At 37.7% G+C, this 13,581-nt stretch overlaps 1 protein-coding gene across 1 annotated transcript; it reads left to right on the top strand.

Moving 5' to 3' along the window:
* The first annotated feature begins 4,722 nt into the window (after positions 1-4,722).
* LOC103947954 (tubulin-folding cofactor E) lies at positions 4,723-12,710 on the top strand. The gene is made up of 16 exons (XM_048583186.1): positions 4,723-5,105; positions 5,347-5,517; positions 6,052-6,098; positions 6,438-6,584; positions 6,695-6,769; positions 7,525-7,634; positions 8,676-8,818; positions 8,897-8,958; positions 9,703-9,810; positions 9,890-9,924; positions 10,477-10,542; positions 11,230-11,321; positions 11,403-11,479; positions 11,566-11,643; positions 12,057-12,240; positions 12,389-12,710. Exons 1-15 carry the CDS (start codon positions 4,817-4,819, stop codon positions 12,153-12,155), a joined length of 1,599 nt encoding a protein of 532 aa, XP_048439143.1. The 5' UTR covers positions 4,723-4,816; the 3' UTR covers positions 12,156-12,240; positions 12,389-12,710.
* Positions 12,711-13,581: the final 871 nt, after the last annotated feature.

The raw sequence follows: 13,581 nt of genomic DNA, 5'->3' as shown, positions 1-13,581 counted from the left end.
GAGGAATTTATAATTATTAAAATATATTCTCTATTTGAAGACCCAATGAGAAGTAGAGTGATTTATTATTTATTAATATTTAGTGGACACAATTTCTATCATTAGTGTCATAAAAAGGAATCTACAATTATTAACTCATTTGTCTATCTGAAGACCAACTAACTTTTGCACAGAGACCAACCCTAAGGGCACAATTGTTGGTTATGTGTCACTGCAGGTAGGACTTTAAAACCAAAAACCATATCACCAAGTATAAAAAACAAACCTGCAAGAAGATAACAATCCAAAAAGCAATTCAAAAAGATACGAATCTAACAAACATTCATTGCACCTGGAAATGATCCTTTGTAAATCTAAAACATGTCACTTAGTACTATGGTGTAGTGGTATTCTTCTTTACTTGTAAGTGAGAGATCTGAGGTTCAGCTTTTGGGAAAAACAAATTTGAACAACATTATTGCTAACTTATTTTGAGGCTAAAATATTGCACGGTAATAAACAGCTTCATACCATTATTTACCACAATTTTATAAATTTTAATTATTGGTGTGCTAGTGGAGGTAAAGACAAACGAGAGAGAACATATAGTGCCTTTGACAAATAATTTTTATAGACACAAAATATTTTTTGTGCCCGTTTTCAGTAAAAAAGTTGTCATGTGATCCCACTCGACACGATTTCCGTGCCCATTACTGTTTTGTGTCTGCTTTTTTTAACATTGGGCACAATAGATGGTGCCCTCTATGGAATGAGAATTGTTTAAGCTTTTTGGTGGTCAAACTGACACAAAATTCTCAATTGTGCCCTTTATTTTGTACCCAAAGCTCATTTTTCTTGTAGTGAATGAATATGAGGAGATAACGGAGCACATGCTCCTTGCGTGTCTATGGGTATAGCTAGTTTGGTTTGGAAGTCCGCTTGGTTACAAGATTGATAGATGTTCTGTGACAAATATCAATGCTTGGTTGGTGAAAATGCTAAAAAGAACTATGCAACAAAAAAGGATAAGAAGAGAGCTATAACATTAATGTCTTTCACGTATTGGCATATATAGAAAGCTCGGTGTAAAGCTATTTTTAATCATCAAAGTCCATCTCCTTCTCAAACCATTCATGTTATCACTTGTGCAAGCACGATTTTCTGAAAGGCGAATGATTTGATTAGTGACCAGCAATCCTCGAGAATGGAAAATCAAAGGCGAGTGACACCCTGGTCTCCTCACACTTCTTAAATGATAAAAGTGAACGTTGATGCAAGTTGGAAACCCAAGAGAAACAAAGGATATGTGGGAATTGTGATTAGAGACTCACAAGGAAGATGTTAGAGCATTGAAAGAAAGGAAGTACGTGCTTCGAATGCTAGATGGTGAAGGCTATGGCAGTGCTTCAAGGTTGTCTAAGTACAAAGCAAAGGAATTATCCTTGCATAATTGTGGAGTTTGACTCAAAACAAATAACTTCGTCTCTTAATGAAGGAAAAGAAAATTGTAGCTGGAAGATTTTTCCCATTATCAATCGTATTTTGGATATTGGAAAATCTTTCCAAATTTGCAACTAGTTTTGGCTGCCAAGGTTAGGGAATGAAGTGGTACATCTTGTCGCAACCTATAATGGTACATAGATGAGCGAGGAATGTTGGCTTGACAGACCACCATCTTTGTTGGTTAGAATCTTAAACAATGATGGATTACCATGTTCTCCTTCTTAGGCAGTTTGTTGGAGTAGGGAATGACGCTTGGTTTATAGCGTTGGCATCTGTAACAACCCGTCTCTAATTTTACAGATTTTGGAACAAGGGTAAAGTTGTAATTTCACTTTGGTTGGGAGATATTTTGTTATGTTGCTTTTGGGTCTTAATTGGTGTACCATGTAGGGCCTACCCTTACAATTTGGTCCCCCGGCCCATTTTCCCTTTCATTTCTCCTTTCTTTCCTCACATCTTTCCTCGAGAATCTCATAACACTCTTATCTCTTTCTCTCTTTTCTTTCCTCTTAGCTTCGTCTCTGCACCTTCCCCTCCCCCGAGCACCACACACATGCCCATATGACGACGACAACGAACCATTCACCACCATCACCCTTTGGCCCTGCAAGTTTCGCGAAACATGGAATGAAGGAATGACACCCTCAACTTCCCTGTATCTCGCTGCACCGTGGCTGTGCCACTATTCACTTCCTTCTTTGGCTAACCCTCAATGTAGATAAGCCTTAGAATCTTTTGGTTTGGGTTTAAAAGTGAATTTGGGCTGATTTTGAGTAGTTTAGGTGGCTGTTGGACACAAAAAACAACTCGGGGAAACTTCCCCAGATTCCGGGGAGGAATGCTGTGACTTGCAGGCCATTTTTTGACCAACTCCGACCATGACACGGCTCCAAATTGGTACGAATCTCTTCCTGTCATCTTAAGCTTCATTTTGGCTTTTGAATCATTGCAAATGGTGTAGAAATGAGCTTGAACGGAGCTCGAGAAATGTTGCTTAGTTTCTGACCGAACCCACAGCCTGAAATCGGGTTGACTTGACCCGAAACCAAAACCGGATCCGAACCTAGCCCAAAACCTAGCTTCGAGCCCAAACCCAGAAACTGGGCTCAACCCTTTAACCTAGGCCCCACTCAATAAACCAGGCCCAACCCAGCAACCTAGAACCCAGATCTAAACAGGATCCAACCTGGATTCGACCCGACCCGAGTTAAATACCCAGTTCCATGGTTGGAGCGTGGAGCACGCGCGTCTCCGTTGTCCACGGCGGAGCCGACGACTTTTCCGGCCAACTTTTCGGTGACTCTACTCGGCATATGGTGGTGGGTGTGGTGGCGCGTGGCCTCCCGGGGCAATGCCCAGTGGCAGTGTGTGTGGCGGCGCGTGGGGGGACCAGGTCCCCCCTTAGTTTTATTAATCGGCCCCTTTATGTGCTTAGGTGCATTTGTTTGTGGCGTTTTCGTCCTCGCTAGTTGCATAGCTCCTCGATGACGGAATATCTATGAGTAGACCCCTTCCAAAATGCATTATTTTACTACTAGAAATGCATACATGAAAAGTATGATTTTATGATTATGTTTTAAGAAACGTTTATGAGTAAATTGGATTTATGATTATTGAAATATCATGCTTTATCAGATTTAAGTACTTTGGAAGATTTATGATTATATACTATGAATATGATTTATGATATGATGTTTGAGCTATTGAGCTCCGATGAGATATATGTTGGAAATATTATGTTCATGATTTTCTATGCTTATATATATGCCTACGGGCGAATGATATTATTAAATGGCTTCGGTCGGATGATGTAAGACCTATGGGCTAATGATACTTATGAATGGCTTCGGTCGGGTGATGTAGGGCCTTCGGGCGAATGAAGAAGGAAGATATTTATATATGCCTACGGGCGGAAGATGAAGAGCCTTTGGGATATATATATATATATATATATATATATATATATATATATATGCCTTTGAGATACTACTACTAAGCACATTATATATGATATATGTTTTACTAAATGCTAGGGTTTTCGAATAACTTATTACTTATTATGCTATATGAGTTTTTTAAACTGGAGGTTAACTGTTTTAGTATTACATATATATAAATTGGTCCACTCATGTTTTGTTTTACACCCCTCAGAACTTATAATCGAGGCGTACAATTCTGGCATCAAGGCACTCCCGTATCGGTAGCTTCAAGTCCTCTCGATGTGGGACCCATTTCCTTTGTTCGTACATTTGTATATTATTCCTTCTTCAATGTTCTAGTTTAGCTATATGCTTTGAACACGTTCCACAATTGCATATTCATTATAGTTAAATTTACAAGTTTTATTTATGTTTGTTCTTTCTTCATAGTTCTCATGCATGTTAGTATGGCTTCATTACCTTTGGGTGTCGCCCAGCACATGCCTACCCTGGTGTCTAGAGGATATCGGGGTCGGGCGTGTCAGCGTCTCCTTGTGTTCTCTACTCCTGTTTATTTTGTTAATCTTGTTAGCCTTTTATGGCTTTGCTGTTGTACTTTGGCTTTTGCCTTGTTGTGGAATGCATTTCAAGTTTCTCCAAAAAAAAAAGGATAAGGGAAAGAAAAATGAGGAAAATAAGACACTTGATTTGGTTATGACTGAGGCCCACATGGGCTTACTGTTGGACTATGCCTACATTGTTTGGTTGAAGTCTACACTTTTTTATTAAAAAGTCAATTATGATCCCTCGAGTGCTTATACAGTGACTGTTCGAGTGACGTTGTGTACTTGATTATAAGTTGGATTGCCTATTTGCTAGAATTGGTCACTTGTTTACTCGCTTGAATTGCTCACTCGCTTGTTTACTTGCTCGCTCGCTTGTTTTGCAGTGTTCGCCTAACGAAGCTTGTATCCGCATTTGTTTGTAGACAAACTCATGATGTGTCGCCATGAGTTTGTTGGAAATTGGTTATTTATTTTATTAGTATTTAAGGTTTTCTTGTGGACCAATAATATAAGAGTTTTTTGCCCGTTAAAGATTTAGGTTTTGCTTTAGTTTTCATGTAGTGCTTACATTTGTTCATAAAAGAAGTCATTTACAATGTAACCTTTTAGGTCAAGTAGTCGTATTTCTTCCGGGGGCCGGAAGTTATGTATTCGTATTTCGATTACTTAATAAAATTATAAAAATTTATACTTTGTTGGTTTGTCGAGGACCTGATATTCAACTTTCCCTCACTTTTCCTCACTTTCCTAGAAACCAAACAGCGAATAGCCATTGACAGACAAGTATCAAAATTGAAATCGAGATCGATTACAAACACAACACATTGCAAAAAAAACAAAGACAAGAAAATGCCCGATTTCAGACTCGGGCAGCGAGTCCACTCAGCGGGCGATCCCCGTCGAATTGGGACTGTCAGGTACTTGGGGCCTGTCCAAGGCTATTCGGGCACATGGGTCGGAGTCGATTGGGACAGCGGAGAGGGCAAGCACGATGGCTCCATCAACGGGGTTCGTTACTTCCAGGCAACCTCCGAACGATCCGGGTCCTTTGTTCGGTCCCAGAATCTCAGCTCTGGCATTACGTTGCTGCAAGCTATCCAGCTCCGATACCGAGGTGACACCACTCAAGAAGAAGAGGGTATGTCTCTTTTTCATCAGTTTCGTTTCTCACTTGTTCCGTTGCTCCGAAAACAGCGGCTAATGCTATTACATTAGTTGTTAACTCGTATAACATCCCTCGATTTTTGCAAGTACGAATTTTTAGTTGATATGATAGGTAATGAGACAATGTTTGCTATGTGCCGTTTGCTCGAAATGGGTAGCATTCACAGATACTGTCGAAATTCTGTCTGATTATTTTGTTCCTTGTTATGTTGTAGATGAAATGTATGTCCTTTCATCGAGCAACAAGCGTGTCAATGTTCAACTTGTTGGAAAAGACAAAATTCAAGACAAGCTAAGTCGATTAGAGGAGTTGACGAGTGCATCTGTATCTTTTCTGGGTGTTAGCTCTCCTGGAGACCCGTGTGATATTCGTACTAATGTTCCAAGTAAGTTTTAGTTGTATCCACTGTGAACCTAACGATTCAATCCAGTGAGAACTATACTTTATCCGAATGCATTAGTTGTGGAGCCTTGGAGCCCAAAACTGTAGGGTTAACTGGTTGACCAATTACTTATGAAATCAAATGGAAGTTTGTTTTTGGTTGAGATATGAGCTCCACAAAAATATATGCTTTAGTTTTTCGGTTTGAAATAGTCCTATGTGTTTAGGGTCACCACAACTAAATACATCATTTCCGGTTATTCCAGTTCCACCCTTGTCCCAATTATTTCATGATTTATGAGTGGTTCTCTAAAATTGGCTTGTGATCGGATGGTTTGCATTTATTTCCTCCCTAGAAATATTCCATACACACGCACCTATTACCGTTTGCCATATGTTTCTTGTTCCAGCCTGGTCCCATCTTCTTAAGTTGTTCTTTCTTAATAGAATCTAATAAACAATCAGACTGAATACTTGTCTTTGCGGGTGCGTCAACAGATGTAGACTTACTGGAAAGATGTTTATGCTTTTATTGCAGATTTGAAGGAGCTTGACTTGACTGGAAATCTAATTTCAGATTGGAAGGTATATGCAAAATATCATGCAAATCCAGCTTTCTTTTACCCCTTAATGGAAATCAGTTCTGGTGTGCAAGCACATTCTTTTGAAAAGAGGATACAACTTGTTTGTTTACAGATACATTTAATGCAATTATACTGATTTGAGTGACTTGTTATTAAGTTCTTTCGATAATCAGCCAATTTGTTGTTGGATCATGTGCGTGGTTGTTAGTACGCTTTTCCAGTCTCACTTAATAGACTTTCCCTGGTGTATATGTTTGCATGCATGTATTTTCTTTAAAAGATTTGTTTCTTAAGTTGCCCCGGGCTAACCTACTGTATTTGAGTTAATCTTTGCTTGCAGGATGTTAGCACGATCTGTGAACAGTTGCCAGATCTTTTTGCCCTCAATTTATCTTACAATTCAATGGCACAAGATATTGTTGGGTTGCCACATTTAAAATGTATTCGCATTTTAGTGTTAAACAACATTGGCATAAACTGGACCCAGGTGCCTTTTTGAGTTTATTTCTCCTTTTACTATTCCTTCTCTTATTGTTTTTATTTTTACTACTGGCTTTTCTATGTCAATAGCTACATATCGTCTGTGCAATGTCACAGGTTGAAATACTTAAACACTCTTTGCCAGAAATTGAAGAACTACATCTTATGGGGAATAAAATAAGCACCATAGAGGTATGCCATCTGAACTCTTGATGCTTGTTTTATGTTCATTTAATAGCTTGATCTAAAGCACAAAAAGAAAAGTTATTATACATGTATTTTATGTTGCTGTCATATCCTTTACGAGTGTTATAATTATGTTATATATATATATATAACTATGTATAGAGGAAAAATCACCTACAGGTGATTTTTTGAAATATATATATTTATACACACACATACACACACACACACACACACACACACATACATACATGCATATATATATATATATATGTATGTATGTATGTATATGTATGTATGTATGTATAGATGCAAGGATGTATGTATGTATACTGACTCACTGAGTATCAGCTAGCTGAGAATAGTGTATGATGTGACACTGCTATTTTCAGAATGTAAAAGTTGAAAAGAAAACCAAAATGAAAAAAACGTTTGAATACATTACAAGCTCAGTCAGGCTTTGCAAAATTCGAATCAAGCATAAAATACTTGTTAAATCTTTATCAAATAGAAATGGTAAGTTATGAATGAATAGGTAAATCTGTAAAGAGGAATGGAAAAGATGCCATGGTAGGTTCATCTTAAGCCAGTAATTCATTTTGTTTCTCCTAAAAAATTTAGGGGTTTCAATTTTTTTTCTTTTACAAGAGCTTTTCTCCTTAATTGCATATATATTTTATATTACTGTGTTTATTTAAATTTCAAACAACTCAATGCATTTTGACTGTATTACTCTGCTTTTGGATTCCTTTATCTGCCAGCCTGCATCATCTTATGCAGTTCAAGGATTTGATCACTTGCGGCTTCTGAATCTGGAAGACAACTGTATAGCTGATTGGAACGAAATCTTGAAACTTTCCCATCTAAAATGGTTAGTAAGAATTTCTTGTTTCTTCCTCAACAGTAAGTATATTAAAATTGGGGGGATTGGGGTTGAGAATGAATCTTAGGTTGGTCCGGGTTCTGACAAATGAAGAATATAGACTTAAGGTAGGTTTGAGGATGTCTTGGCTTTGTGATTGATAAAGGGGTGTGATATCCACACACCCCTTTTTACTTCTCCCACACCTTTTTGGTTTTCGGCTGTCGGATCGGATTAATTGAAGAAGATCAACGGACAAAAATTAACAAGGGGTGTGTGAGAAGTAAAAAGGGGTGAGCGGATAGCACACCCCTTGAGAAATATAGATTTATGTACATCTTTTCGAGGATCCCCTTTTAGTAAAAGTTTATGCAAGAGCTACTTTGGGGTTAGCTGGGCTAGTTCCTCACTCCACATCATAATAGGACAAGTCATCTTCTGGTGGCTGAGCGGGTACAGTCCTTAAACTTGAAAAAAGTGGTTCAGGTGTAATGTAGAGGCTGCCAAGAAAGCATTAAACCTCTATCTCACAACTGTTGGCCGGATATGTAAATATTCTAGTTCAGGTTATTAACCTCTGGAAAAATATGTATGTGTGTGTGGGGTTTTTGGGGGGGGGGGGTGGGGTTAGGATTTGTGGAGACATGCTTTCGACACCCATTTTATAGGGCTTACTTTGTAATGTATTTCAATGATCTGAACGGTCTATATTTTGGTACTTCGTTCATGGATCATCCTTGCAAAAAATTAGACGGTTCTACAAAGACACACTAAATTTAATCCAACGGTCATATGATTTTGAATTTTGGTACTTTTAGTAGACATGATCTTTGAGGTAAGACAAAAACGTGTATCAAAAGCGTTTGTCCCTAGATCCTAACCCCACACACACACACATACACACACACACACGATGCTACCTATATTCATTGGTAGACTAGAGGAATATAGAGCTTTAAGTAGAAAAAGATCTACAAGGGCAAAATGTTCCTCAGTTCTGATGTTGCCATATTTTCTTTACAATTTTCACAAAGTGGTTTCTTCATCCAGCTTGGAGCAGCTTCATTTGAGCAATAACAATTTGAACCGAGTCTTTTATCCTGATGATGGCTTGATGCATGAACTGCTAAATGGTTATGAATCACCCGACAAAAACCATAAGCCATTTCAAAATTTGCGTTGCCTTCTTCTTGGTAACTTATCACAACTTTTCTATAGCACTCATGCAACCTTCATGTAGTGATTTATTGCTGATTCATTATATGCTTCAGGAGGCAACAATATTGAGGATCTTGCTTCTGTTGACTCGCTAAACTCATTCCCACAACTAGTGGTAAGATTTTGTATGAGAACAATCATCATTTGTGTTATTAGACCTGGTGACTTTCACAGAGATGCATGCTGCACATTTTCTGCAATATAAATTGAAACTGGTCCTGCATGTGCTCGCTTTATTGAATTAAAATGAGCCACCGTAGATTATACATACATTACTACTCATTCCATGTCCTCTAGCTACATTACCATTCTATATCCTCCAAAGTCCTTCAATTTCCATGTACAGATATTGGGTTCTTTTGATTGGTATTTAGTTTATACTCAAGGTCGGTCTACACCAGGTTGAGGGGAAAAAAAAGGAAATAGCTATGTGCTGCCATAGTAGGATTGTTTCTTCTCTTGCTCCTCACATGCCACTTGAGCCTAATATTTGAAGTTTACTACCAAAGAGAAAAGTCGTATTTTTTACTAAAAATAATAGGAACAACTTAACATACTCCCTTTAGGTTGGGTTCAACTACCTATTCTTTTAGGAGTTGAACTCACAACCTCACACTTAACAAAGGGGAGACACGGGAGAGGTACGACTCCTAGATGTGCATGTATTTCAACATGGGCAACTTTTTAGTTCATATCAATTACTGGTTTTCTTTCATTGGAGTTTGTGTTAGTAAAATCAATCTGCTTCTCCTCTTGATCTTTGACATAAGATAATTCGCACAAATCTAAGTTATGGGTAATTTGACTACTTTCCTATCTCATCATATTTTCTGGTTTGCTTATTTTTCTGTTTCCAAAGGATATCAGGCTCTCTGACAATCCAGTGGCCGATCCTGGACAAGATGGTATCCCAAGATTTGTTTTGGTCGCCCGTTTAGCTAAAGTTGAAATGCTGAATGGGAGTGAGGTAGACCTTGAAGTAGTGCTGCAGATTTTCTTCTTCGCATATACAATAATCTGATATGATTGTCTAACATATCTTTCAGGTAAGTCCTCGTGAAAGAAAAGAGTCAGAGATTCGGTATGTCTCATTCTTCTCATGTCACCTTCAGCTTTTGTTACACCAGTAATGCACACTTTCATGTAGAACTGTAGGTTTCCTGCATATTCATGATAGGAGATTGCTTCTTTAGCCGTCAGGACCTGTTCAGGCTCTCTGCATGTCAGTTCTATTTATTGTATTCAGTGATTCATAACTTTCTGAGAGCCTCGGACTGAATATTTATCTTCATCATAAAGGCGTGGATTACTTTTGTTTTTTTAAAGTTGACTAAAACAGTCAGTTAGTAACTTAATATAGTTTCGATTGTACTCTGCACACATTGGTGATAGCTGATAAGGGATCATAAACTGCATAACTTACAGTTACAAAATTACAATAGTTTTAGGAGTATAGTAAGTTGTTATTGGAGGGTAGCATTCACTAAAATCCTGGTTCAAAAAATTATGATGTCTTGATGGTGATTGTGGAATAGATGATTTAGTTATCAGTGGACCCCAGTAAGCTATGTGCAAAGCAATTTATTCATATGTGAATTACTTTTCTTTAAACTGTAATTATTTTGGAGTGCAGGTATGTTCGATTAGTTATGTCAAAAATGCAAGGAAATACCAAAGATATCCAGTGGCTTCATCCCAGGTATCTTGTTCTCTTTTAAGTCTTTTATACATTCTGTTTTAAAAGAAAAAAAGATCATGAGTGGCGTCCTAATTATTTGTTCTGTTCTATGTTGTTCCTGAGATCCTTTGTTCTGTTCTATGTTGTTCCTGAGATCCTTTACTTCTTGTGCAAGAGCATTGTTGCTTGCAAAATGGCTATATCAGTTTATGTGGACTCATATTACTTCTTGTGCAATTGTTGCTTGCATTGTGAGTTTCAGTGTTTTGGATTACCATAACTGACTGGTTTTGGATGTCTTTTGATATTGTGAATTCAAACGCCATTGAATTATCCAAACTTCTTAATTGACCGGGTGTACTGTAATGTTGTTATGGTTTTTGGATAGTTTGCTACAGCTGTTTTCATGATGAGTCAGCATCATTTGGTCTCTTGTATTTAACCATATATATACTCATTGTACAGAATCAATTGAATGAATGCGAATACAATTTTCCCAATCACTCCAATTTCTTTGCTTTCCAATCTCTCCGCTTTCTAATCTCTCTTTCAACAAGATATTCATCTGCCCCCTTGAATACGTGCATTCAAGTGCCTTGGGTTTGGGACATTAATGCCATTATTCTTTACCACCAAGAATGCTTATTCCTTGATATTTGAATCAATAGTTAAGTCCTTCGCTTCTCATAAACCTATGCTTTGTTACAGGTTTGTGGAGCTTAAGGTTTTTCATGGAATTGAGGATGAAAAGCCACTGGTTGGAACAGCAGGCCCTCAGAAAATGTCTTCAGGACTTCTGTGTAGGAAAATTATAACTTTTTATTCTCTTCTTTCGTGGACTAGCAATCATGATATTCAAACCGATTTTTAAATTTATGCAGCTATTACTCTCAAATGTGTGGGAGCATCTATTGGTGAGAAACCATCATTGGTGAAGAAACTGCCAGGCGCCACAACAGTTAATAGTCCCACATGCTCGCTCTCTCTCTCTCTCTAAATTACCTGTCTTGTTGGATGTATCCTTAAAACTCTACATTTTTTTAGGTTGGAAAGTTGAAAGTTCTTTGTGAAAGCTTTTTCAGGCTGAAGTCTATCAAGCTGAAATTGTTTCTTGAAGAAAAGGTTTGCCCTCCTTATTACACAATATATCTTCTGTCATTATTGATTTATAGAAGATTGATAAGTTCCTATTGCGGAGAATAGTATGTCATCAGACTGTCATTCCTACTGGTTGCTTTTGATAGAGAGAAAAATTGTCAAAACTCTCGAACATTCTTCCCTGTTAGAGAGAAAGAGACATTTGTCGTTAACAATAATGAAGCACTCTAATACACAAGCATATTTAGAACCAAAAGAGAGAAACTCTCAATTACCCTCAGTATAAAGTAATATGCATGTACCAGTTGCTACTTCCACTGATTTATAATTCAAGCTGAAAAATTTCATGCTACATTGCTCAAAAAAATTCAAAATCTATTGCCAGTATGATCACTTTCTTGCTCCTGCGTTAAATATTTATTTACCTAAATTGTCAGGGTTCTCCTCTGCCATTATTGCTTGATGATGAAATGGCAACTTTGACGGACCTTGGGATTGGAAATGAATCAACCATTCTTGTAGATGAAGAGAGTTAAGAGAAGTATCTGCAGCGAAACTCCTTATGTTTTTGTGATCTATAAATCCCACACCAGTTGGGATATGACCTGTTGCAAATTTAAGGTACTTGTGCAAGTATACGTCTTTTCTGACTTTCAATGATTTATTTTCATATGGATGGTATTATACTTTCGACACACCCTAGGTTCCTTGCCTTTATTTTCGCTACTATTTTGATTATTTACCTGACAACTTGGATTGCTACTGTTAGATTTTCAAGCCGCATCTGCTCAACGGCCAAGATCAAATTTTGGGCTTTGCAGAAGCAAGATAGTTACTGCCAGTGTGTTATTTGAAGCATTTTAAAACTATCTACTGCCGCTGTCACTCCATGAAACAGTTATGCAGGCTGTAAGTGACTTGATTTGAGTTTTACAATTGGTTTTTGTTTAAGATAACTGAATCGATAATTATTCAAATCGCCCAGATATCTGAGTAACATTGGCGATCTGCTCTGTAACGTTGCCTATGTTGCTTACCGACACTACTTCGTGGACCCAAATATTTTGGAATATTAGTTTCTCTGTTGGTCTTCTCTTTTCCTAAAGTTTGCCCCTCTTGAGTAGAAGTTTTGATCAAGCAGAGTTAAACTCGTAAAAATATCAGTATAATTGTTTTCGATTAGCATGATCCCTTCATTTCTCGTCCTTTGCGCTTATCTTCGAAGTTCAAATATGCCTCCTAACTATAAAGACTAGTTTGTTTGTTTTCGGTCGCAAGACTAGTTAGCTTGTTAGGTTGATGTCTTTGAGGGGTTTGGCTTTATGTTCCTCTTGGCTAAGTGTGTTGCCTTCCTGTTCCTTTTTAATATGTTTCTCATTCCGTCGAAGAACTATAGCAGAGTATGAAAAAGGAATGTAATGGACGCTCCAACTTGGGGCCTCCAAGGGATAAGGCAAGTTGCTAGGAAAGGGGCTAGAAGCTTCGTTAATTGTTTGTATATACGTCATTTCATTTCATAGGAAGAATATATGGTATCTTTCCCGACATTTGCCTTACTTTGAACCAGGCAAGTGGTTCGGTGGAAATGCGGTAGAATTCAAAGTCAGGTATGTTCTTTGGTCTTAGGTTCCAAAAACAAGGGTGATTCTTTGGGTGAAAATTTTGGGAAGACGTTGGTTGTGGTTAGGAGCCTTTTCGGGCCCCACTTGGGATTAATCCTACCATTTGGAGTGTGGGATTTGGCAATTGAAAAAAAAACAGTAACCTCATTCCTTGGGTTAGCAGAATGCTGAAAATGTGGGTTGCCATCTTAGCTGCCTTTGTCTATTGAAATTTCTATAAATAAACAAAAAAATTAAATTAAAATAAAAGAGTGCAATGTGAGAATATTTGTTTATAAGGAAAATTGTGCTACTTGTCCCAGAGATTTGTAACACAAGTGGTGCCTTGGTTGAAGGTTTT

This window comes from the organism of the source record quoted next, unplaced genomic scaffold, assembly GCF_019419815.1.
Source record: "Pyrus x bretschneideri cultivar Hongxiangsu unplaced genomic scaffold, Pyrus_bretschneideri_v1 Contig2, whole genome shotgun sequence".
In the NCBI taxonomy this organism is placed as follows: domain Eukaryota; kingdom Viridiplantae; phylum Streptophyta; class Magnoliopsida; order Rosales; family Rosaceae; genus Pyrus; species Pyrus x bretschneideri.
The sequence above is the reverse complement of the archived record's forward strand: the minus strand, read 5'-3'. Positions and strand labels throughout refer to the sequence as shown.

Bases quoted from the DNA above. Each gene is read 5' to 3' on its own strand.
- LOC103947954 (XM_048583186.1), top strand. From the start codon at position 4,817: ATGCCCGATTTCAGACTCGGGCAGCGAGTCCACTCAGCGGGCGATCCC. The intron at 8,959-9,702 runs GTAAGATTTTGT...CTGTTTCCAAAG, and splicing joins ACTCATTCCCACAACTAGTG to GATATCAGGCTCTCTGACAA. The intron at 9,925-10,476 runs GTATGTCTCATT...TTTGGAGTGCAG, and splicing joins AGAAAAGAGTCAGAGATTCG to GTATGTTCGATTAGTTATGT.